Here is a 25,158-nt window from a genome sequence, read left to right as displayed (position 1 = left end):
TGAGTCAAATACATTCGGCTTGAAGAGAATATCGGGGTCGTGGTTTTGCTCTTTCTTCCAACATCCTCCACTTTTAAAACCTAATGGGCAGGTGACGCCTGGGTGGCTCGGTTGGTTTAGCATCTGACTTCCACTCAGGTCATGGTCTCACGGTTCATGGGTTTCAGCCCCGCGTTGGGCTGACGGCTCAGAACCTGCAGCCTGCTTGGGATTCTGTGTCTCCCTCTCTCTCTGCCCCTCCCCTGCTCACGCTGTGTCTCTCTCTCTCAAAAATAAACATTAAAATAAATAAATAAACAAACAAACCACACACACACACACACACACACACACACACACACACACACACACACACACAAACCCTAATGGGCAGGTAGCCTGGAATCTCGTGACAGCTAAGTATCTCTTAATGAGAGAGGAGGAATAAGCCAAAACGGAACGCAATAAACAGGAGGACACAAAGGAGTACCGGTACTTTTAAGGATTCTACTAGATGTAATGATCAGGTTCCTGCATTCCCACAGCGACAGGCAGTCTGAGAAGGGCTATCTGCGAAAAAGATCTTGAAATATTTTCAAGAGACCTTTTTCTGTTTAATTACAATTACTTTTATGTTGGGTTTTCACTTGTAAGTTATGTAAAGTCATTTTGGAAGTGAATTTTGGAAGGTATTAACTGGAAAAAAATAAACTGACTGCATAAAGACACTAAGGCATAGGCAAATCAAATAACTTATCTGTCCCTAATAACCAATTTGAACCCAAAGAGCTCATCATAAAAACATCTTTGATTGTTCTCTCAATAATTCACTTCTGCTTTTGAAATATTTAACAAAATTCTTAGAAAGACCAAAAAAAAAAAAAAAAAAAAAAAAAACCCAAACTAAAAACAAAAAAAAAACAACTGCTCAGGGTGCCTGGGTGGCTCAGTGAGTTGTGTGTCTGACTTAGTTTTGGCTCAAGTCACGATCCCAGAGTCGTGGGATCGAGCCCCGTGTTGGGCTCCGAGCTGAGTGTGGAGCCTGCTTAGGATTCTCTCCCTCTCCCTCTCTTTCTCTCCCTCTGTCCCTCTCCCTGTTTGTGCTCTTGCTCTCTCTCTCTCAAATAAAAATAAATAAATAATATTAAAAACAAACAAACAAACAAACAAAGGCTCAAAACTTGTATCTGGGAACACGACAGGACTTTCACTAAAAAAATACAAATATAAAGATACAAATTCTTACTTCATTTATAGTCTCACTTTTTGGTGTGTATTTCCACTGAAACTGAGTTTGGAAGCAAAGAATTCACATCAAAAGTTGTTTAGAAAATTACCTGTTGTCAGTTACTGCGGCAAGGCCAGCGATGTCTAAAATGGCGGAACCCTCGGGGGAGCGGGCCGCAGAGGGCTTATTGGGGTTGTGGGGCACCGAAGACCCCTCGTGGGCCAGCATGCCCGTGCCGGTCATCCTCCACAGCTGGGAGCGCTTCCCGGGCTCCTGAGGGCAGAGACACAAGGACACAGAAAGCTGTCACAGGCAGCCAGGCGTCAGGTAAGGGAGTCAAGAGCTGCACACAAGGGCTAAGTTCTCCATTCAAAGCCGTACTAAAAGGCATTTTCCACATTATACAATTCTAACTTCCATTGTCGTCAATCCTGAGGTGCACCTAGGATGAAATACACTGAACTCGTCAACCAAACAACCCCAAATTACGAATAATGTAAACTTAAAAAATGTATTCTTCTCATATACTTGGTATTTTCTGAGCAAACTAGTGAGTTGAGGTTCGGTCTAATCTCCATTAGCTGCACAGCTAGGATAAGTGCTGTTCCAGATGGTGACCCTCGGGTGCCCTGACCTTAGAGAGGGATCCAATTATATAAAGTATATATGATAGTCTTTATATGTGATCACTGGTAATCCTCATAACTGGCAGACAACCAGAATTTACCAGATGTCTTCTCCCTTCCTGTGTTTCTAGTGGAAGTAGACTATATTGAGGGATTCTAATTTACAGATTAATGGTATTCAAATATCAGGTTGACTGAATTCAAAGGTTATGCTAAGGTGATTGCTGCTAATTTTAAATATAGTTTCTTCTTAGGAATATTTTACAAGCAGCACTTGACTTCCAGGTCAATCCACGGAGGTCTATAAAATCCGCTATATTCAAGAAGGAATAATAATAATACTTATTGAGAATTTACTATGTGCCAGCCAGTGATCCATGGGATTTATTCATTCAGTCCTCATTTGACCCACAAAACAATCCAATGACATATATCCTCTTATTGTCCTTACTCACAGGTGAGGAAGTTACGGTTCAGGGAGATGAGGACGCTTTCCCGTGGTCACATGACCTGGAGGTGGTGGAGTGGGGAGTTCACCTCCACAGCCTGATTTCAAGGTCCACATGCTTAACCATTCTGCTCACACGGCCTTCCTAACACGATGTGGTTGGTTCTGGTTCAGTAACACCTAACCACTAGAATTCTTGCTGGGTGAACATATACTCTGGCTAGACCTATCAGGATGACATCCACTCTCACCAGCTGGGAGCTCCTCCAGAGTGACAAACTTGTGGGTACCATAAACTGGGTCTGGGTACCATGCTGCCCCCGTGTTGGAAAGACAACTTCCGCGTTACATTTTCTTTTTTAATGTTTATTTATTTTTGAGAGAGAGGAGAGAGAGCGAGCACAAGCAGGGAAGGGGCAGTGAGAGAAGGGGACAGAGGATTCAATGCGGGCTCTATGCCGACAGCCCAATGTAGGGCTTGAACGCACAAACGGTGAGATCATGACCTGAGCCAGAGTCAGACACTTAACCAACTGAGCCACCCAGGCACCTCACATTCTACAGAGTAAAAACTAACGACATAATACGAATATGAATTCCAAATGCCAGGATTTGAAACCGGGCTGCACCATTTACCAGCTGAGTGACCTTGGACAGGTTACTCAATCCCTCAGAGCTTCTGTTTCCTGATCTGTCAAAGGGGGAAATTAGCTATTGTTTAGGGTTCTTGTGATAAGTGTAACAAACAGAAGGCACTCAGCACATGCCTGGCACAGGGTATGACCTCAATAAACGTTTGCTGTGTCATTTTGACCACAGTTCTTTACACAGCACTCTATGTACCTCATCTTAGCTGATCCTTCTCCCAAACCTGCTAGATCGGGAAGAAAGTGAGGTTCAGGGAGGAATGTGAAATACCAGATATCATATGTCTTTAAGGGAGGGTGCTGTCTCTCCCGTGCTGCCGCCTCCCATGCCTATAGAGACGGAACAGACCTCTGTGTCTCCCTCTGAAGTCCCCACAGGCTCACATCTCTGCTCGCAGTGGGAGAGCCCGTCTACCCACAGTGCCAAATCCACATGGCAAAGTATCTCAATTACCCTGCAGGTGTTCCAGATCGGGAATCTAAGCACAGATGCTTTATGAAATCAAGTTTTCATCCATGGATTCCTCTACTGTCTGCCTTTATGTACAGACTCATCATAGTTGGAAACTACCAACATTTCCAAGTAAAAATCTGAGCCGTACCGTTCTCCTTCCAGTTCCCTACCCCCCTTCCCTCACAATTTAGCCCTAAAACCTTTAGATGACACCGAGGAGGACAGAAGTCCATGGGGATTGTGGGTGTTGGGGTGGGGGGCGGACAGCCCAGAGTGCGGTGCTGAAGCCCAAGGCGGGTGATGATCCTCACACGGGACTGGGGGACGAAGCCTTCGTGTGGATGGTCAGAGATGAAGAGAGGGGAGAAGAGCATTCCTGCGAGGGGCGGGGTGGAAGGGGTGCTGTCCAGGATGTGGAGATGGGAGCCGGAGCCGGGGAGCGGGCTGTTTATACAGGGATGGGGCGCAAGATCAATTTGTGATGTGGGGCTGGAATTGGAAAGAATCAGTGAGAACTGCTGGTTTTTAAGATGGAGAGATACAGAAATATGCAAAATATATATGTATATGAGATATGCGTGTGTACATGCACGTGTGTCACGTCTGTGTGTGCACCTGTATTATGGCGTGCGTGTGCGCGCAGGTGTGCAGGCATACATAGTCCAGGCACACGTGGAAGCCCTAGCTCTGTGCCCTGGGAGAGCCTGGAAACGACACACCATGACAACAAGTGCACCCAGTGTATACAGCTTAGCTTTCTAACTTCCATTCTCGGATAAGAGGGATCAGAAGTGGCAAACCCAGAAAAGCAGCAGGGAAAGTTCAGACGAGCCCAGAATAACCTGCTGTGTTAGAAAGTAAGCAAGTGTTCAAGGACTGAGGGACATACGTCCAATGGACACAGAAGGTTGAAGAGCTCCCACGGGCCAAATACGGGAATTGAGCACTAAACGTATCCTAACGGTAACAGGTAACACGCTGAGTAAAAGAGGAATCTATACCTATGACAGACGCGACGCTATGGATGACACTGCCACGCCCACCCCAAATTCTCATGTTGGAGACCTCACCCGAAACTTTGATGGTATTTGGAAATGGAACCTTTGGGTAGTAATTAGGTTTAGACAAGGGCGCACGAGGGGGGGCTCTGCTGATGGGACTTAGTGCCGTTGCAAGAACAGACACTGAGCTTGCTTTCTCCCCCCCACCTAGAGTCTCTGCCATTTGAGGACACCGCAAGAAGGCACAAGTCTACAAGTCAGGACGTGGGCCCTCAGCAGGGAACCAAAGGGCCAGCACCCTGATTCTGTACCTCCCAGCCTCCAGAACTGTGAGAAATAAATTCCCATTATTCAAGTCATCCGGTCTATAGTATTTCGTTATACAAGTCCAGGCTAATACGTATACGTAACACACAGCAACTGTGATGAGGTTCAGGATATCTACACAGTCTCAAAGTACCTGTCCACAAGGTCTTTACTAATTATGAGGGCAAGACAGAAACTTCAGTTTACGGTACAGAAGGCCAGCAGCCATCACCTTCCTCTACTGCTAAAGCACCAACAGTAACAGGACGAATCAAAACCACAGCATCACTTCTATAGAATTTCTGCCCATTTTTCTCTTACATTTGAGATTCGTTCACTATAAAAAGTAAAAAACAAAAAACACCAACAGAAACAAAAACCCAACCAACCAACCAACAATCTAAAATGTCACTCTCTTCGTTCCTGACTAAAGAGCAAAAGTCCCGTTGCTAATGCTAATTCTTAGAACTCTGCTTGGTTTTGGACGTCAGCATAACTTATTTATATCCACCCTCCTAAGTGCCATTTTTCATCCCCATCAAAGGAAATTAACAGTAAAAATGTTACATAAATTATCACATCCTCTTCAAAGTGTTTTTGCTACTTCATAAAAAAATTTCCTTTTCTCTGCTTAACAGTCCCCTAGTCCTTGGAGATTACACAGCTATTTGACATTGCTGTTTTGCTGATCACACCCGGTGATCCAATCCCAGCTGGTAAATCACCTCACTCCCGAGTTCGTTTCCATTCATGCTAACATCCTCCTCGACTTGAACATTCTCTGAAAGCCATCTGACAACATCATTTCCAAGGACGCTCTGCCACTTATTTTTTCAATTCACTGGACTTGTCGGACTCGCTGCTTTCAATTTCTAGATTATTGCTTTTCCAAATTTTCTTCTTCACAATTCCCCCATAAAAGCCTCCAGAACTGGGCGCTTTCAATTACTATGCCTCGTGGTCTCTTTAGTTGTCACCATCCCCAAATCTTATTTCCAAAATGCATCTCACACGTAAGCGCGGCCTCCCATGGAGTGTGAGAACACGGTAAGCAAACCTGAATTAAGTGACTTTGAATGGGTGGAACAGAAGAATTACCAGTACTGATAGGGTGACGGATGGGTGAACCTTGGAAACACCACGCTAAGCCTAAGAGGCCGCTCATAAAACACCAACCATATGCAAGCCCAGACAGGGAAGGACGCAGAGACAGAAAGTAGATAAGGGCAGAAAGTAGAAAGCAGCTTAGGGCTGCAGAGCAAGAAAAAAATGGCGTCAGAGCTAGAGACACAGGGTCTCTTTTGGAGGTGCTGAAATGTTCCGAAGTTGAGTGTGATGCTGCTTGCACGTATCTGTGGATATACTACAAAGCACTGAACTGTACACTTTAAGTGGGGGGCCTGTATATGAATTGCATCTCAGTAAAGCTGTTAAAAATGTAAAAGTGAATTAAAAACACATGTGTATTCAAGTTTCACTTGAATGATCTGAACCTGCCTGGTTCCCCAGTTACAAATTTGCTAAGAGCTGTACAAACTCACATCCAGGTGAGGCGACGCCACTGACACACGCGCCACCACCTCTGGTGATAAAAGGGGTCCTCTGTCCCCATCCGGGCAACTGGTAAAGAGACACTCTCTACCAGGGTTATTTTGGGACTGTGTGATTTACATTATGCAAAATCTTCTGGAACACAGCCGTCAGGTGAACAGGTTTTAAATCATCATCATCGGTAATCTCCCTCCTCTTAAAGTCACTTCTACGCCTCTGAGTTCTCAGGCGCCTTTCGTGTTGAGGTTTGAACTACTTATCGCCAGTCCGTCTGCCATCTGTGCTGCTTCCGGCCAGATTTGCCTGCCTTCCTCTCTATACGTAGGTCTACTAGCGGAAACATTTCCCTAAACTGACCCTTGGAAAGAACGTGTGTCGGCATAAAAAGGGGGAAAGTTGTCAGTTTGATCATTTTTCCATTCAGTTTAGGAAAAAGTAGACTGGGGAGCCATTTCAACGGAAAAAGAGAGTATTGAGAACAGCAAATCATGACTCGGGAAAAAAATGAATTTAAAAGATAAGTTCTCCAAAAAGGGCATCGAAGATGAAAAGGGCTTGGAATTCCTGGAGCAGATGTCACAGGACAGGAGGAAGAACAGCAACTTGAGCAGGAGAGACCCCACATCCCACCCTGAGCAAGTCGTCCAGCTTGTGCATGAGGAGGGGCCAGACTGCATGACCGGAGGCCCCTCCACGGCCAACAGTCTCCCCTTCTAAACTCCAAATGCTAAGTGCTCTTACCTTCTTCTTTAAAATGACTCTCTGTGTCTTTGGTGAGACATCCAAGACCAGCTCTGCACAGGTGGTAGCCTTGCTGGAAGCCACAGGCCTTCCTGTCCCTTCCTGTAAACTGGAATTAAAACAGTCATACGTACATACGTGTATATACATATACTTGCACATATATACAAGTACTCAGAAGCAAATGCTTAAAACCTCATCTGTAAAGGGGAGACTTTTTTTCCATCACGAAAGAATGTCTAACCCAAGTTGCAGAAAGATCAGGTTATGTTTCCAGATTCATTTGCCAGAAAACATACTAACATTTCCCCTCTCCTGATGATTCTAGTGCCTTACAATTCAGACATAAAAGAATGACTATATAGCTTCAGCACCCCCTCCTCCCAAATTAAGCCAGACATTCCAAGGGTCCAAGAATTAGCTCTACTTTTTGCCAGACAGAAGATCAGCATCACTGCATCCCTAAAGCTTGGCAATGAATCAGAAGTCCCTCTAGAATGAAAAGAAAACAAGGGGTTCATATTCACCTTCCTCCAACCCGATCGTGTCGTGTTTCTCTGTGGCTTAAGAATCGTAAGTTTTATGGAATGTTGCAGCCTACCTACACTTAGGGGTATTCTTTTTTTTAATATTTTTTAATGTTTATTTTTGAGAGAGAGAAACAGAGCGTGAGCGGGGGAGGAGCAGAGACAGGGAGACACAGGATCCAAAGCAGGCCCGAGCCATCAGCACAGAGCACGATGTGGGGGCTCAAACTCACAAGCTGTGAGATCATGACCTGCGCCCAAGTCGTACACTTAACTGCCTGAGTCACCCAGGCGCCCCCCCCCCCCACTTTGAGGTATTTTGGTAAGATTTTATTTAGATTATTCTACTGTTTCCACTAATCTCCATCATCAAAAAAGGGACCGATGAATTGGGAGTTAAAAACTAGTTTTCATAACCCAAAAAAAGCACACGTGACAAAAATAAAGACATAAATTAGATTTCAACAAAATTAAAAAACTTCTGACCTTCAAGGACACCATCAAGAAAGTAAAAAGATCATCCAAAGAACAGGAGAGAAGATATGTGCAAATCCTATATCTGATACAGAATTTGTATCCATATTATATAAGGAACTCTTAAAGTTCAACAATAAAAAGGTGAAAAAAAAATTTTTAAATGAGAAAAGGATTTGAATAGACATTTCTCCAAAGATACACAAATGGCCTATTAGCAGAGGAAAAGATCCTCAACATCATCAGTTATTAAGGAAATGCAAATCAAAACCACACTGAGAAGTCATCACACACCCAGTAGGATGGCTACAATCAAAAAAATGTAAAATAGTGTTGCTGGGGGTGTGGAGAAGTCAGGGCCCTTGTATGTTGCTGGTGGGAATGTAAAACGATTCAGCTACTGTGGAAAATGGTATAGTAGTTCCTCAAAAGGTTAACACATAGAAATACCACAGAACCCAGCAATTCCACTCCTACATATATACACAAAGGAATCAGAAACAATTACTTAAACCAATACATGCATAGGCACATTGATAGCAGCACAAAGGCCAACAACAGGAGACAACACAGATGTCCATCAACAGCTGAATGGACAACAGAGTGTGGTATGCCCATACAATGGAGTATTACTTGGCCACAGTAAGAAGGAAATCCATGCTGCAATGTGAATGAACCTTGAAAATATTAATGCTAAGTGAAAGAAGCCAGATACAACAGGTCACATATTTATGAATCAATTTACATGAATTATCTGGAATAGGTCGATCCTTAGGGACAGAAAGTAGACTGGTGGTTGCCAAGGGCTGGGGGGAGAGGGTAATGGGGAGTAACTGCTTAATGGGTTCGGCGTTTCTTCCTGGAGGGATGAAAATGTTCTGGAACTAGACAGAGGCGGTGGCTGCACAACATCACGAATGCACTAAATGTCACTAATGGTTGATTCTTAAATGGTTAATTTTATGTTATGTGAATTTCATCTCAATTTAAAATAAAAACCAACAAAAACAAAAGTTGTCTCTTCCCCAGCATTTGTTCTCTCCCACAATGCAAAAACATAGTGTCTTATATACTCCAAAACATGGTTCAATCTCTCCTCACACCAAGATTCTCAGAACCTCCCTTTTTATCTGCCCCATATCTGTCCAACCCATTAAACTCCTAATCACCCATAAGGATTCTTCAGTTAAAGAGTGTAATAACTACTGGAATTGAACTTAAGAACGTAAAGAGAAAAACATGATTAACAACCAGATTAAGAACTGGCTTTTCAGGCACTAAAACCTTAAGCATGTCATGCTGTCAAGTGCCATAATCTTTCAAAAGAAACAAACAGGCTGGCTTAATTATAACAAAATAAACATCCCAGCACCATTATTTCCAAAGAGAACTGCAACAAACAAGGAAAAGAGTGGCTATTCTAAGTAAAGATGCCCGTTCAATTCATTACTAGTGAAATCTGGACTCTAGGTAGATGAGAGGTACCGCCAGGCAGAGAGATTACTTTTGTGAGCCGCAGGCAGATAAAAAATACCATTCATAAGCAAAACTATTCAGAATTTTTGGAAAGGAATCTGACTTTAAGTGTCCTGTCCATCCGGCGATTTATATTTGTAAAATGCTCAAGATTTAGCTATTTTCCCTGGTTTTTCCACAGGTAAATCTTAAAATTGGCCCCATCACCAGCACAGAAATAATTGTATTTATATGTTGGTGAAATGACTACTTTTTGAAAGCCCAATGTTTTGAATCTCTATGTGCCAATCTAACAACAGAATTAGAATAAACTTGCTATTCTTCACCTGAGTTTTCTAGATACAGCTAACCAGATGTCAGTGAAGATTATAATTCTAAGGCAACTGGAATTACTGTCAAGTTGAGCTACTTCGGTTGGCTATAGGTGATAAAATTAAGATAGACTCTAAGTGTCTGCTTAACCAGTATTCTCAATGGGAGAGGGGAGTCAAAATGATTTGAGTAATTATGATAAAGATTGGTCAGTTTCAAATGAGGAAAGACATAAAACAAACTTAAAACCAGCAGCAAGAAATTTAAAAAATGCATTAAAAATACCACCTTAAAAAAGAAGAACTGAGGATATTGTGAGACTAATATCTTATGGGAGGAATGTTAAATACTAGAATGGATTATTGGGGAGATCATTAAAAAAAGAGCAGTCTTGCCTCTTTAGATAAATTTAATCTAGCCAGAAGACAAGGGTTTAGCCTAAGACCTCTCAAGATAGACCCTGAGCCCAGGATTTGGTAAAGAATGGAAGGAATCTTCCTCCATCCTTTGAGCCTCTTGAGAATTGCTTAAAATTTAAAACCAGTTACGAATTAGAGCCTTCTGCTTTATGAGAACAGTAACTGAACCCAGAATTACCCAGAGAATGTATATGTAGCAGCAATGTAAATGAAGTTTTCATAATAAAGCTGTCGGTTATCCTGGAAATCGTTCATGTTGCAGTTGAGCTCTGAGGAGCCTGCCCCTTTGACGGTCAGCGTGATAAAAGGAGGCAGGGTGGGTTCATCCCAGGCATAATCCAATGAAGTCATGGGCTTCACTTCAGTTCGGAGCCTGGGTTCAGCTACACCATGCTGAGTAAAGACAACTGGAACCTACGGTAAGGGCAGAGAGGATACAGAGGACTTTCATTCAGAGTGGTGTCACTAGAAAGTGAGTCAGTGCTTCCTAAATTTAAGTTCCAGACCCTTCCCAAACAAATCCTACATTGGGCATAACCACAATCACGAGGGCAATTCTCTTGTCTCTTCAAATGCCTTTCTCTTTATAAAAAAAAAAAAAAAATTATTTCTTTATTTATCTTGAGAGAAAGGTGGAGGGGCAGGGCCAGGGAGAGAGGGAGAGCATGAGTCCTGAGCAGGCTCTGCACTGTCAGCACGGAGCCCAAAGCAGGGCTCAAACTGAACCGTGAGATCATGACCTGAGCCAAAATCAGGAATCGGTGCTTAACCTACTGAGCCACCCAGGCGCCCCTTCAAATGCTTTTCTAGTCATCTTTCAAACTGCAACGAGCCCAACAATTAAAGGACACAGACCATCTCTTCTACCCTCACCCCTCGTGATACGCTCTGAACCCAGAAAGGAATAAAAATTCTAGAATTCGGCTATGGGAAGTCACATATTATAAGAGGTTATTATTCAAAGGCATTATTTAAAATGGTATCTTCTTTCCATCTTGGCTTTACTTGGAAGATTTATAGAAATGCTCACTGTAACTAAGCAGTAGTAAAAATGCCCATTCCCATTATCACTGGACTGTCTGATTCCAATTCCTCTCTGTCTGTATGGAATGTCTACAGAGGGTACATGTCCACCAAACAATACAGTCAAAATGATTGGGGGTGGGGGTGGAGGTGGCTCTGAGAAGTCACTTCTGGACAAGTCTGCCCAGCAATCAAAACAACCAGCAGAAACCACCTCCAGAAGGTAAGGATGTCTAGGGTTATCCAGTTGAGGAGATCCCCACATAGGTTTTTTTAAACCCAAGTTTAAAATGTATTTCATCATTATCTTCAAGGCGCTACAAACTCCACCTTCCCGCAAGTGAAACAGCCAAACTGGCTCACCACCCTGCTCGATACCTTAGAGAAGTTGTCAATTCGGAAAGGAGGGGGTAACTGGTCCGTGTCACTAAATGAGATCCTATAGGTAGCTCCTCGAAGAGTAATTTCCACACGCAAGAAGAAGCATTTTCCCAGAGTATCTCTGCAGAAAAAGGAAAGAAAGAGACTGCACAACACGGAAGAAACAAGTTACAGTTCACTTTCTTATACTTCTCACAATCCTGATATTGCCTGGACTTCAACTAATACCAGTGTGTGCTCTTCCATCACATTAAAAAGGTAGAAATTGACAGTGTAATCACACAGAATAATAAAAAAGAATTCATTCAAGCAACTTCTGTACGGCAGTTTGTCACTCTACAATAAGATCTACATATTTTACTTAGTGGATATGTTTTGGGTAGTAGTGCCAGCCTAGCAAATGAGTAAAAATTGGTTGAACTCCATAAAATTGTTGATATTAGATTGCTCTGACATAAAAAAAAAAAAAGAGCAATTTCACATAGTTCAAACTAATATATTGATGTTATTGATAACCAAGGTTTTCACTATAGGATGAGGGAAGAAGGTGAGGAGAATCCACCAGTAGTTACCAGCAAATAAATATGATTTGTTATATATATGTACATGTATATGTGTATCTGTATTTAAATATAGATAGATCACTTGAGAGAACGAAGAAGCTCTATCTTACAAAAGAATATCAGCTAATAAACACCGAAGAAATGACAGAATTAGAAAAATCACCATTTTGCAACCACCAATGAAATCACTGATTCAGGTAAGAACCATCAGACCACTGAGTGAAAGATTTTGGGGGAAAATAGAGTCTCAAATTATTCCCCCAATGGCTTACTATTGTTTACAAAGAAGTAAAGGTAACTTTACAATAGAGACACCTGGTGGACACCATCCTAATCATATGATGACTGAATTTAGCAACATCAGTAAAGGGAGCAACAGACATCACAGGCTTCCTACTGACGCAACGAGAAACACACACCACAACATAGGTAGTATTCTTACCAAAAAAGGTTCAATTACATCTATGTATAGGAAACTGTCAGAAAAATCCAGAAAACATACAGGGTAACAGAATGGATAATTAAACAAGATCCATCTATATGTTGTTTACAAGATACCCATCGTAGACCTAAAGACACCTTCAGATTGAAAGTCAGGGGATGGAGACCCATCTGTCATACTAATGGAAGCCAAAAGAAAGTCGGAGTAGCCATACTTATATCAGACAATCTAGATTTTAAAATAAAGACTATAACAAGAGATGAAGAAGGGTATTATATCATAAGTAAGGGGTCTATCCACCAAGAAGAGCTAACAATTATAAATATTTATGCTCCCAATGTGAGAGCAAATATATATATACACACAAATATATATACACACATACGTATATATACATATATATACATACACACACACACACATAGTGAAACTCATTGATAATAATACCATAACAGTAGGGGACTTCAACACCCCACTTAGAGCAATGGACAGATCTTCTAAACAGAAAATCAACAAGGAAACAATGGCCTTGAATGACACACTGGACTGGATGGACTTTACAGATATATTCAGAACATTTCATCCTAAAGCAGCAGAATACACATTCTTCTCGAGTGCACACGGAACATTCCCCAGGATAGATTGCATACTGGGTCAAAAATGAGCCTTCAACAAGTTCAAAAAGATTGAGATTGTACCATGCATATTTTCAGACAACAACGCTATGAAACTCGAAATCAACCACAAGAAAAAATTTGGAAAGACAACAGAAACTTGGAAACTAAAGAACATCCCTGTAAAGAATGAGTAGGTTAACCAAGAAGTTAAAGAGGAAATTAAAAAGTACATGGAAGCCAATGAAAATGATAACACCACAGCCCAAAACCTCTGCGATGCAGCAAAGGTAGTCATAAGAGGGAAGTATGTAACAATCCAGGCCTTCCTAAAGAAGGAAGAAAAGTCTCAGATACACAACCTAACTTTACACCTTAAAGAGCTGGAAAAAGAACAGCAAATAAAACCCAAGCCAGCAGAACATGGGAAGTAATAAAGATTAGAGTGGAAATCAATGCTAACAAAATTTAAAAAACAGTAGAACAGATCAATGAAACCAGGAGCTGGTTCCTCGAAAGAATTAACAAAACTGATAAACCCCTAGCCAGTCTGATCAAAAAGAAAAAGGAAAGGACCCAAATAAATAAAATCAAGAATGAAAGCAATCACAACCAACACTGCAGAGATACAAACAATACTAAGAGAATATTATGAGCAATTATATGCCAACAAATTGGGCAAACTAGAAGAAATGGACAAATTCCTAGAAACATATCAACTACTAAAACTGAAACAGGAATAAATAGAAAATTTGCACATACCCATAATCAGTAAAGAAACTGAATCAATAATCAAAAATCTCCCAAAAAAAACAAGAGTCCAGGGCTGGACGGCTTTCCAGGGGAATTCTACCAAACATTTAAAAAAGGGTTAACTACTATTATTTTGAAGCTGTTCCAAAAAGTAGAAATGGAAGGAAAACTTCCAAACTCATTCTACGAGGCCAGCATTTCCTTGATTCCAAAACCAGACAGAGTCCACTAAAAAGGAGAACTGTAGACCAATTTTCCTGATGAATGTGTATGCAAAAATTCTCAACAAGATTCTCAACAAATCTCAAAAATATCTCAACAAGATACTAGCCAACCAGATCCAACAATGCATTAAAAGAATTATTCACCATGATCAAGTGGGATTTATACCTGGAATGCAGGGCTGATTTAATATACACAAATCAATCAATGTGATACATCACATTAATAAAAGAAAGGACAAGAACCACACGATCCTCTCACACAGAGAAACATTTGACAAAATACAGCATCCTTTCTTGATAAAACCCTTCAAGAAAATACAGATAGAAGGATCATACCTCAAGATCATAAAAGCCATATACAAAAGACCCACCGCTAATATCATCCTTAAAGGGGAAAAACTGAGAGCCTTCCCCCTAAGGTCAGGCACACGACAGGGATGTCCACTGTCACCACTGTATTTCAACATAGTATTGAAGTCCTAGATGCAATCAGTCAACACAAAGGAATAAAAGGCATCTAAACTGGCAAGGAGGAAGTCAAACTTTCACTCTTCGCAGACAACCCAAAATATTCTACCAAAAAACTGCTAAAACTGATTCATGAATTCAGCAAAGTCACAGGATATAAAACCAATGCACAGAAGTTGGCTACATTTCTATACACCAACAGTGAAGCAGCAGAAAGGGAAATCAAGTAATTGATCCCATTTACAATTGCAACAAAACCCAAAAATACTTAGTAATAAACCTAACCAAAGAGGTGAAAAACCTATACACTGAAACCTATAGAAAGCTTATGAAAGAAATTGAAGACGACACACAAAAAAATGGAAAAACATTCCATGCTCATGGACTGAAGAACCAATATTGTCAAAATGTCAATACTACCCAAAGCAATCTACGTGTTCAATGCACTCTCTATCAAAATAACACCAGCATTCTTCACAGACCCAGAACAAACAATCCCAAAATTTGTATGGAACCAGAAAAGACCCCAAATAGCCAAAGCAATCCTGAAAAGGAAAGCCAAAGCTGGCAGTATCACAATCCTGGACTTCAAGATGTATTACAAAGAGGTAATCACTAAGACAGTAGGTACTGGCACAAAAACAGACACTCAGATCAATGGAAAAGAATAGAGAACCCAGCAATGGACCCACAAACATATGGCCAACAAATCTTTGACAAAGCAGGAAAGAATATCCAATGAAACAAAGATAGTCTCTTCGGCAAATGGTGTTGGGAAGACTGGACAGCGACATGCAGAAAAATGAACCTGGACCACTTTCTTACACCATACATGAAAATAAACTCAAAATGGATGAAAGACCTAAATGTAAGACAGGAAGCCATCAAAATCCTAGAGGAGACAGCAGGTCAACCTCTTTGACCTCGGCCGCAGCAACTTCTTATTCAACATGTCTCCAGAGGGAAGGGAAACAAAAGCAAAAATGAACTATTGGGACCTCATCAAGATAAAAAGCTTCTGCACGGTGAAGGAAACAATCAGCAAAACTAAAAGGCAACCTGTGGAATGGGAGAAGGTATTTGTAAGTGATATATCAGATAAAGGGTTAGTATCCAAAATCTATAGAGAACTTAATCAAACTCAACACCCAAAAAACAAATAATACAGTGAAGAAATGGGCAAAAGAGATGAACAGACACTTTCCCAAAGAAGACATCCAAATGGCTAACGGACACATGAAAAAATGCTCAAAATCACTCATCATCAGGGAAATACAAACCAAAACCACAATGAGATACCTCCTCACACCAGTCAAAATGACTAAAATTAACAAATCAGGCAATGACAGATGCTGGCGAGGATGCAGAGAAAGAGGATCTTTTTTGCATTGCTGGCGGGAATGCAAACTGGTACAGCCACTATGGAAAACAGTATGGAGGTTCCTCAAAAAATTAAAAATAGAACTACCCTAAGACCCAGCAATTGCACTATTAGGTATTTATCCAAAGGACACAGGTGTGCTGTTTCTTTTTTTTTTTTTTTTAATTTTTTTTTTCAACATTTTTTATTTATTTTTGGGACAGAGAGAGACAGAACATGAACGGGGGAGGGGCAGAGAGAGAGGGAGACACAGAATCGGAAACAGGCTCCAGGCTCCGAGCCATCAGCCCAGAGCCTGACGTGGGGCTCAAACTCACGGACCGCGAGATCGTGACCTGGCTGAAGTCGGACGCTCAACCAACTGCGCCACCCAGGCGCCCCAACAGGTGTGCTGTTTCAAAGGGGCACATACACCCCAATGTTTATAGCAGCGCTACTGACAATAGCCAAAGTATGGAAAGAGCCCAAATGTCCATCAACAGATGAGTGGATAAAGAAGATATATAGATATGTATATAGATATATATATGTGTATATACATACACACACACACACACACACACACACACACACATACATACAATTGCTAAGTATTACTTAGCAATCAAAAAGAACGAAATCTTGCCATTTGCAACACTGTGGATGGTACTAGAGTGTATCATGCTAAGCGAAATTAAAGAAAGGCAAACAACATATGACTTCACTCATATGTGGAATTTAAGATACAAAACAGATGAACATAAGGAAAGGGAAGCAAAAATAATATAATAACAGGGAGAGGGACAAAATATAAGAGACTCTTAAATACAGAGAACAAACAGGGTAGCTGGAGGGGTTGTGGGTGGAGGGATGGGCTAAATGGGTGCTGGGCATTAAGGAAGACACTTGTTGAGATGAGCTCTGGGTATTATATGTAGGGCATGAATCACTGCTTTCTACTCCTGAAATCATTATTGCACTATACGCTACTTGGATGTAAATTAAAAAATAAATATATTATTAAAAAAAAGGAAAAGAAAAATTCAGAAAAGAGAACATTCTATAAGAAACAGGCTTGGAATCTTTAAAATTTTCTTTTTTTTTTTTAATATGAAATTTATTGTCAAACTGGTTTCCATACAACACCCAGTGCTCATCCCAAAAGATGCCCTCCTCAATGCCCATCACCCACCCCCCCTCACACCCCCCATCAACCCTCAGTTTGTTCTCAGTTTTTAAGAGTCTCTTATGCTTTCAATGTCAATAAAGAGCAAAAAAGGAAAAGTAGGACTACTGTAGATTAAAGTGGATGAGATATGTCTGCCAAATAAAATGCATGACCTCTGACTGAATCCTAGATCAAGGCAAAGGGAGTTATGCTATGAAGGGTATTTCAAAAGACTATTTATCAGGGCCACCTGCTAGCTCAGTCAGTAGAGCATGTTAACTCTTGATTTTGGGGTTGCGAGTTTGAGCATGTTTGGTGTAGAGATTACTTAAAAAAAAACAAACAACTATCAGGGGCACCTAGGTGGCTCAGCTGGTTGAGCATCCAACTTTGGCTCAGGTCGTGATCTCACATGTGAGTTTGAGCCCTCATCGGGGTTTTAGCTGTTAACACAGAGCCCGCTTTGGATCCTCTGTCCTCTCTCTCTGCCCCTCCCCAACTCTCTCAAAATAAATAAATAAACTTATATTAAGTTTATTCAGTGTGTAATGTTAGTATATTTATTTAGAAAAATGTCCCTGTATTTTTTTTTTTTTAATGTCTATTTTTGAGGGAGAGAGAGACAGTGTGAGCAGGGGAGGAACAGAGAGAGAGGGAGACACAGAATTCAAAGTGGGTTCCAGGCTCCCAGCTGTCAGCACAGAGCCCGATGTGGGGCTTGAACTCACAAACCGTGAGATCAAGACCTAAGCCAAAGTCAGGCACTTAACCTACTGAGCCACTCAGGTACCCCAAAATGTCCTTGTCTTTAGGTAGATAAACTATAAGTTTTTATGGCTAAACTAACAGGGTGACTTCAATTTACATTCAAATGGCTCAGAGAAAAAGTGTGTACGTGTACATGCATGGAGACAAAGCAGGATACAGCAAAGTGCTGACGTGTAGTTAATCCAAGTGAAAGATAAAGGGGTGTTCTTTGCACTACCTGTAAGTTTTCTGTAGGTTTAAACTGTTTCAAAATGAAAACATAGGGAAAGGAAAAGAAACAGAGGGTCTTTGCTCAGTATCTTAGGACTGTGCACTAGAACCCCTCCGAAGGGTTAACAAACGTATACAAGCCACCTTCGTTCCCCACGTCCACACCTTTTCTTTCCTTCCTTAGTCACGAGCAACTTTTGCTCAATTCTAAATTGGCTTCCTCTTCTCACACAACATTTCTAGGTGACCTCCACCCAAGCAGTATATAAACCCCTGGTGGTTTTAGCTACAGAACCAACTCCTCACCTCCCCGCCCACCATTAAATCTTGTGGGGATACAGGATACTAGCAGACTAGCTTCTGGGTGGAGCAGGGGTAAGCACACCAGCCCCCTAACCACTTGGCTCCCTCAGCCCCTGAAGTCACCTCCTTAACCACCCCCGACAACTCCTAGGAACACAGCTTGAAAACCCCTTTACCAGACGCAGTGAACTCTAATAAGGGCCAGAGCAAAAGGAAACTAAGAAGGGCACACCACTGACCGCAAAGAAAAAAACAAAAAAACCCTCAAATAATACATGTTTTAAAAAGTCAATATAGATATTATTTTGCATCATCTCTTTTTATATCAGCCATGTTTCTGTTCCCTTATAATGATGTTCTCAATGCAGAACTAACCATGAAGTATAAAAGCTTACATTATGCTTTTAAATGCATCAAAATAGCAATGATTTCAGGGTCTTTAGCCTCAAAAGCATTTGATGAAAGAAATTAAACAGAATGGGGCACCTGAGGGGCTCAGTCGGGTAAGCATCTGACTCTTGATTTTGGCTCAGGTCATGATCTCACAGTTCGTGAGTTGAGTCCCGCATTGGGCTGTGCGCTGGCAGCACAAAGCCTGCTTGGGATTCTCTCTCTGTGCCCCTCGCCCCCCCCACCCCCGCCAATCCCACATGTGCGTGCCCTCTCTCTTAAAATAAATAAACTTAAAAAAAAAAAAAAAAAAGAAATTGAAGAGGACACAAATAAATGGAATAGCATTCCACATGTACAAATCCAACTTAATATTGTTCATATGAAAATGGGGCCCCAAGTGGATCTACAGATTCAATATACTCCCTACCAAAATCCTAAGTGATTTTTTTTCCAGAAGAGAAAATTTTACCGTGAAATTCTGATAGAATCTCAAGGAATTCCAAACGGCCAAAATAATCTTAAAAAAGAACAAAGTTGAGGGGCTCCTGGGTAGATCAATCAGTTGGGAGGCCGACTTCAGCTCAGGTCATGATCTCATGGTTCATGAGTTCAAGCCCCACATAGGGCTCTGTGCTGACAGCTCAGAGCCTGGAGCCTACTTTGGATTCTGTGTGTGTGTGTGTGTGTGTGTGTCTCTCTGCCCCTCTCCCCTCTCTCTCTCTCAAAAATGAATAAACATTTTAAAAAATTTTAGAAAATGGGGCACCGGGGTGGCTCAGTCGGTTGAGCGTCTGACTTTGGCTCAGGTCATGATCTCACAGCTCGTGAGTTCGAGCCCTGTGTCGGGCTCTGTGCTGACAGCTCAGAGCCTGGAGCCTGCTTCGGATTCTGTGTCTCCCTCTCTCTCTGTCCCTAACCCACTTGGATTCTGTCTCTGTCTCTCTCAAAAATAAATAAACATTAAAAAAAAAAATTAAAAATTAAAAAAATTTTAAAAACATCTGATAAAAACAGAAAGAAAAAATTCATCCTGTGGTAGCTGAGGCTAAATTTGTTGATTTTTCTTAATAAGGACCTGAGGGTCACTGGGTTGGGCAAGAAAGGCCAGATGATTTACTAAAATACCACCAAGTGAGACAAGAGTATACACAGTGTGCAAGAATACACAAAAACCATCTATCAACAATGTTAGCATCTAAGTGCAGACACAATTCTCAGAGTTGCAGGCAATCACGAGCTCAGCACTACCCATTGGATTTATAACCTCAGACCATAGCAACTGCACAATGGTCAAAACTGTCAACATGCCTTTAATTCATTCCATCAAAACATTTGGTCACACTTACTTGGTCACCACAAGTTTTAAGAACTTAGAGTCAGAAACATAACCACCCATTTCATAAAGGGCAGTATTACTATTTACTTCGTAGATATTTCAAATTTATATGATACATTACTGCACCTGAAAGAAGACTACATTTTGTCTAAATACAGTGTCTGAATTTACCTCATGTTGATATGAAAAGAATTATTCTTATTGACTTCAAACCCTCCAGACCAAATACAATTGGGAACATCCATCAATCTGACACACAAGAGCTGATCATAATCATTCCGAGGCCAATGGAACACCACGCTGGAACCAGGAAGGGTGGAAATGTAACCTTCAGGATTGGCTGTTCCCTAAAATATAAAGGATCACTGTCTTTAGTCAACAAATACAAGTCAAGACAGTAAATGTTTGCTGAGTAACTGCCTAGTCTGGGCCTTGCTCTCTACCATGAGCTACTTAGGGTACCAAAGGCATAAAATGGTTATTCACACCACAAAACTTAACAGTGTTGATGGGGAGATAAATCATGGCATTAAAACCCACTGTACTGTTAAATAAACACTGGTCATTCTTCAAAAGTAAACGACTTACCTGTCCTCTGGCAAATTCCCTCTGTGCAAATGCAAGCTTGTGAGATGATTTATTATCTAACAGGTACCGGGGGGCAAAGATGACCATACAGGTGTCAATATATCGACCTCGGCCTTTCTTGACATCAATACCTACAAATAATAAGAACCACTTCCATGAATTCATCAGAAGACAGAAAATCCATGGTCCAACAAAAAACAATAGGCTTCACAATTACTTAGTTTCTCTGAGAAAATAATTATGTCACCCAGAGCCTCTATGAAACCTTCCAAGAATGGAATGAAATCAATGAGTACACTCAAAGTATTATTCTTCATGCCCCCTCAGGTCTTGAAAAGTCTCAGTGGTGATACCAATGTTGTTGTAATTCCTGGTTTCTCCCTAAAGGGTGCACCATCACAACAGCAACTAAGGCACGCAGGTGTTTAGCCACAGATACCTATGGTCTCCATTTATGAAGTGGACTACTAAGATAGTTTATGTAATACACTTCTGTTTACATCTGAAACACAAAATTTCCTCCTTGAGAACTTGCTCCTTTTACATGATATTGCAGAAATTTCAGATTACTTAACTGGATCCTGCACGGCCCTGAATGCAGAGGACTCTTCTCTAGTACTTTCTTTTAGCTCGCTGCCCAAGAACCCAGCTGGGACATAAAGTTAAATATCATAGGATATACTCATTCACAAGCTGAACGATTCCAGCACCTACCATGTACTGAAAAAATAGAACAGCAAACAAAACACGTGCCAAGAAAACAAAGTCATAATCAATCAGATGGAAATCTCAAAACATTGGATTCCAAAGGAAGAAAGAAGGGAAACAGCATAGAATTATCTTAAAAACTCTGATGACAATTTTAAAAACTACAAAACTCAGTGGGATAAGTTATTCATTCATTCAGACAATAAATAGAGCAACTATATTCAAGGTACTAGGGTTATACAGTGATAGCAATGTTTACAGCTAGAAATAATTTTAAAAAATAATATTTATTGAAACTTTAAGTAGGCGCCATGTTCATGTGGAGCCCAACATGGTGCTTGAACTCACAACCCTGAGATCAAGACCTGAGCTGAGATCAAGTCGGATGCTTTAACCGGTTGACTGAGCCGCCCAGGCACCTGTTTATTGAATTCTTAATGTATGCTATGTTTCTACCAAAGGCCCTACGTTTAATTCTCATAACATGTCATGAGTCAGTATTTTCACTTTTCACTTTCTAGATGAGGAAACTAAGGCATACGGGAAGCTAGGCAACTTGGACGAGGTCAGACAGCCAGTAAGTGGCACAGCTGGGTTCAAACCCAGGCACACTGCCTCAGGAGCCCTGCTCACATTCTGATGAGACATACATAAGGACCGTAGTCAGCAGTTAACAAGTGTTAAGAACCATAAAAAAGGAAGAGATCTTAGGACAGGACAACTAGGTTCCCTGAATGTCCCAACATAACCCCAAATAGAAATATTCCAGTCTGTTAACTCCATAATTCACCTGTACTGGCTTGAAAAACCTGGTGTTGCTTTAACCTAAGGCTTCAAACTACCTAAAAGACTGAGCAAATCACAAAAACAAAGAGAGTCTGAAATTCTGTATCTAAGAAATGCTGAGTAATACTTAAACAGGGAGATATACCCTATCATTTTTTTTTTCTGTAACAGGCAGAAAAGCATTGTCAGAAATCTATATTGATAGCTAGCTGATCTCAACCACTACAAAGTCTGCCCACAACAAATATATTCTTTTTTTTTTCTTCTTTAAGTAGGCTTTACACCTAGCATGAAGCCCAACGCAGGCTTGAACTCAGGACTGTGAGATCAAGACCTAAGCTGAGATCAAGAGTCAGACCCTCAACAGACTGAGCCACTCAGGCACCCCAGGATATGTTTAATTTGATATTATAAAAAAAGACTACTGTATCAATGCCCAATTTTTGGAAAAAGGCAGGCTTTTTGTTTCCTTTTTCATCTTAGATAGCCTTGGCAACCCCCCAATAAATATCTTTATCTGATAAGATAAAAATGTACAAAATCCTTCTTTTTGGAGGCACATATAAGGCTAACTGGCAAGGTCCTCCCAGGCTCTTTATCTTGGGACTTTGCTTTCAACTATTCCTGACAGGGAGCTAGCTATCTATCCAATTCTTCAAAAATATTCAAGCGAGAGATTCCACAAATTTCCATGATAATACATGCCAAGATCTCATGACGCTAGGAATTACAAAGTCCTATCCTACCCCTTCTATTCCTTTCTTTGGTGTAACAACAAAATTCATATCACAGTATTGTTCCAAAAAACATACGCAATGACTTTTAATAAGCACTCCTCGCATAAAAGTTTCTACGTGTGCTCACTGCGTATTTCTGACTGGAGACTTATGTCTCCGCAGGAACTCTGTGGTCCCTTAGTGCCAGCCGCTTCAGAAGGGCACAACTTCCATTCCTCCCTCAACCTCCCTTCTGGCAGCTTCTAGCCAACCTCTGGTATCTTTCTTTAGGAACTGTGTCAAGGGCAAGATATCCCAGTAGACAGTCAAACACAGCATGAAGCAGCCTTTGCTTATTCAAGAGAGGAGCAAACAGATGCAAAGACAAAGGACAGAAAATGATCCTCAGCCAACACATACACACACACACGCACAAACACACACACACTTTAAAAAAAAAAGGAAAGAAAGAAGGAAGGAAGGAGAGGGAAGAGGGAAGGGAAGAGGGAAGGGAGGAGGGAAGGGACGTGGGAAGGGAGGAGGGAAAGGGGAAGGGAAAGGAAGGGAAAGGAAGGGAAGGGTCCCCAGCTGGAGGATCACAAAGTTTATTTCTTCTACTAAAAATCTTAATACCAACCTTAAAGAAGACAGTTTCCATATCAAGGGAGAATGCATATAAATTCATGTTCCAAAAACAGAAGAAGGAAGCTGGACTTGGAAGAGACTCTTGCTAACATGCCCTCAAACAAATATACCCTTTGACCCTCCATGGGATTCAGGGTAAACAGCTTCATACCACCTTAGTTCTTCCTTCTATAAAGTGACTATATCTACACCGTCCAATTCCAGCTGCCATTGATCATGAACGGCTACTTAAATCCATTAAGTACAACGAAAGATTCAATTTCTTGGTCACACTTACCACGTTTCTTAGCAATGTACTCTCGCGCGCGTGCTTGGTGGCCACGTGTGGCTAGCACTGCAGGGCTGGACAGTGTGAAATGGAGCACTGCCATCATTGCAGAGAGTTCAATGGGCAGCACAGTTCTAGATGGTTTTCCAACATCCAACACTCAACAGAGCTTTGAGATGTTTGGAAATTATGTACTAAAGGAAGGGTACGCTGCTAACATATTAAACCCGAGACATATTTAAATCAAGCTTAACTCTTCAGAAAATCTTTGGAGTTGAGCATTCCTGATGGCTAGGAGGCATACAGACCAGTGTTCCCCGCTTCCCTCCCCAACTCTCCACCTCCGCAAGCTAAGCTACTTTACGGGCTTCTAATTACTATAACTGCTAAGTGCATTTTATTATATTTTCTGCTTCAAATGCATACACCCCAATTAGAATCCTACTTCTGACCCAGACTTGCCCTTTGCGTCTGGGCAAGTCACTTAACCTCTCTGCTTCAGTTTCAAGGTGAACAATGCTTCTTGCCCTCTGAGGGTTTGCAAGTTTTAATGAATGCGTGGGAAATGGTTGGAGGATGAAAAGCATTCTAAGTGTTCCTATTATTCCCATGAAAAACAAGGATTCAAGCCAAACTGATACTTTCCTAACACAGGTGAGTCTGAAATTAAACAGAGCCCCAGACCTCAAAAGGGCAGTGTTTACGTGGCTCCTGAGATCCCTAGGAGAATAGATCTGTGTTGATATCAATCTAGCATTCGGAGAACAGATACCTGACCCAATGCCAAACGAGAAAATCAGCACTTGCAGCCAGGCCAAAACGTATGGCCAGCTTATTCCTCCAAGCCTGAGGTCATCGGCCAATGGTTCTGATTCTCCCGCTGCTCCAAATGTAACCCACCAATGTTATAGATCAGCCCTGGGCGGTTTCCTTGCTGGATGACTTTCAAAGCTCGGACACCACTACCGCCATCCAGTGAGAAGCCCTGACACCAGCCCGGCATGCCTTCCGGATGAATCCCCCTTCCGATTCGCATCGTGCAGCTGTGGGGCAGAAAAGCAGAGATACATGTATTCATCCATAGGAAAGTCTCATCCACCTGTTCTAATCAGGGACCACTGCTACAGCTATCACCCGAAACAGAACTCTGATACTGGCTCCTCCTCACTCTCGGGCGATTCCCAAACACAGCAGGCCAATAACCAGCGGGCAACACCCTATCTTCGAGGCAGCCACGGCACCACAACGCATG

General features: G+C 41.5%; 1 protein-coding gene across 7 annotated transcripts in view; it reads right to left on the bottom strand.

Moving 5' to 3' along the window:
• The window catches only part of VPS13D (vacuolar protein sorting 13 homolog D), a 260,417-nt gene that overhangs the window by 115,675 nt on the left and 119,584 nt on the right, over positions 1-25,158 (bottom strand). For all 7 annotated transcript variants that reach the window (XM_025912069.2, XM_086715706.1, XM_025912070.2 and 4 more), the window contains 7 exons: positions 24,807-24,949; positions 20,784-20,914; positions 20,367-20,542; positions 11,591-11,714; positions 10,368-10,603; positions 6,982-7,090; positions 1,317-1,480 (listed from right to left, as the gene is read on the bottom strand). In XM_025912069.2, the coding sequence (XP_025767854.1) occupies positions 1,317-1,480; positions 6,982-7,090; positions 10,368-10,603; positions 11,591-11,714; positions 20,367-20,542; positions 20,784-20,914; positions 24,807-24,949 (1,083 nt within the window). The remainder of the gene's footprint in view (positions 1-1,316; positions 1,481-6,981; positions 7,091-10,367; positions 10,604-11,590; positions 11,715-20,366; positions 20,543-20,783; positions 20,915-24,806; positions 24,950-25,158) is intronic.

The sequence above is a fragment of the Puma concolor genome, chromosome C1, assembly GCF_028749965.1.
Source record: "Puma concolor isolate L17-30 chromosome C1, mPumCon1.1.hap2, whole genome shotgun sequence".
Classification (NCBI taxonomy): Eukaryota; Metazoa; Chordata; class Mammalia; order Carnivora; family Felidae; genus Puma; species Puma concolor.
Note: the sequence above shows the minus strand (reverse complement) of the source record. Positions and strands in the feature narration are given on the sequence as shown.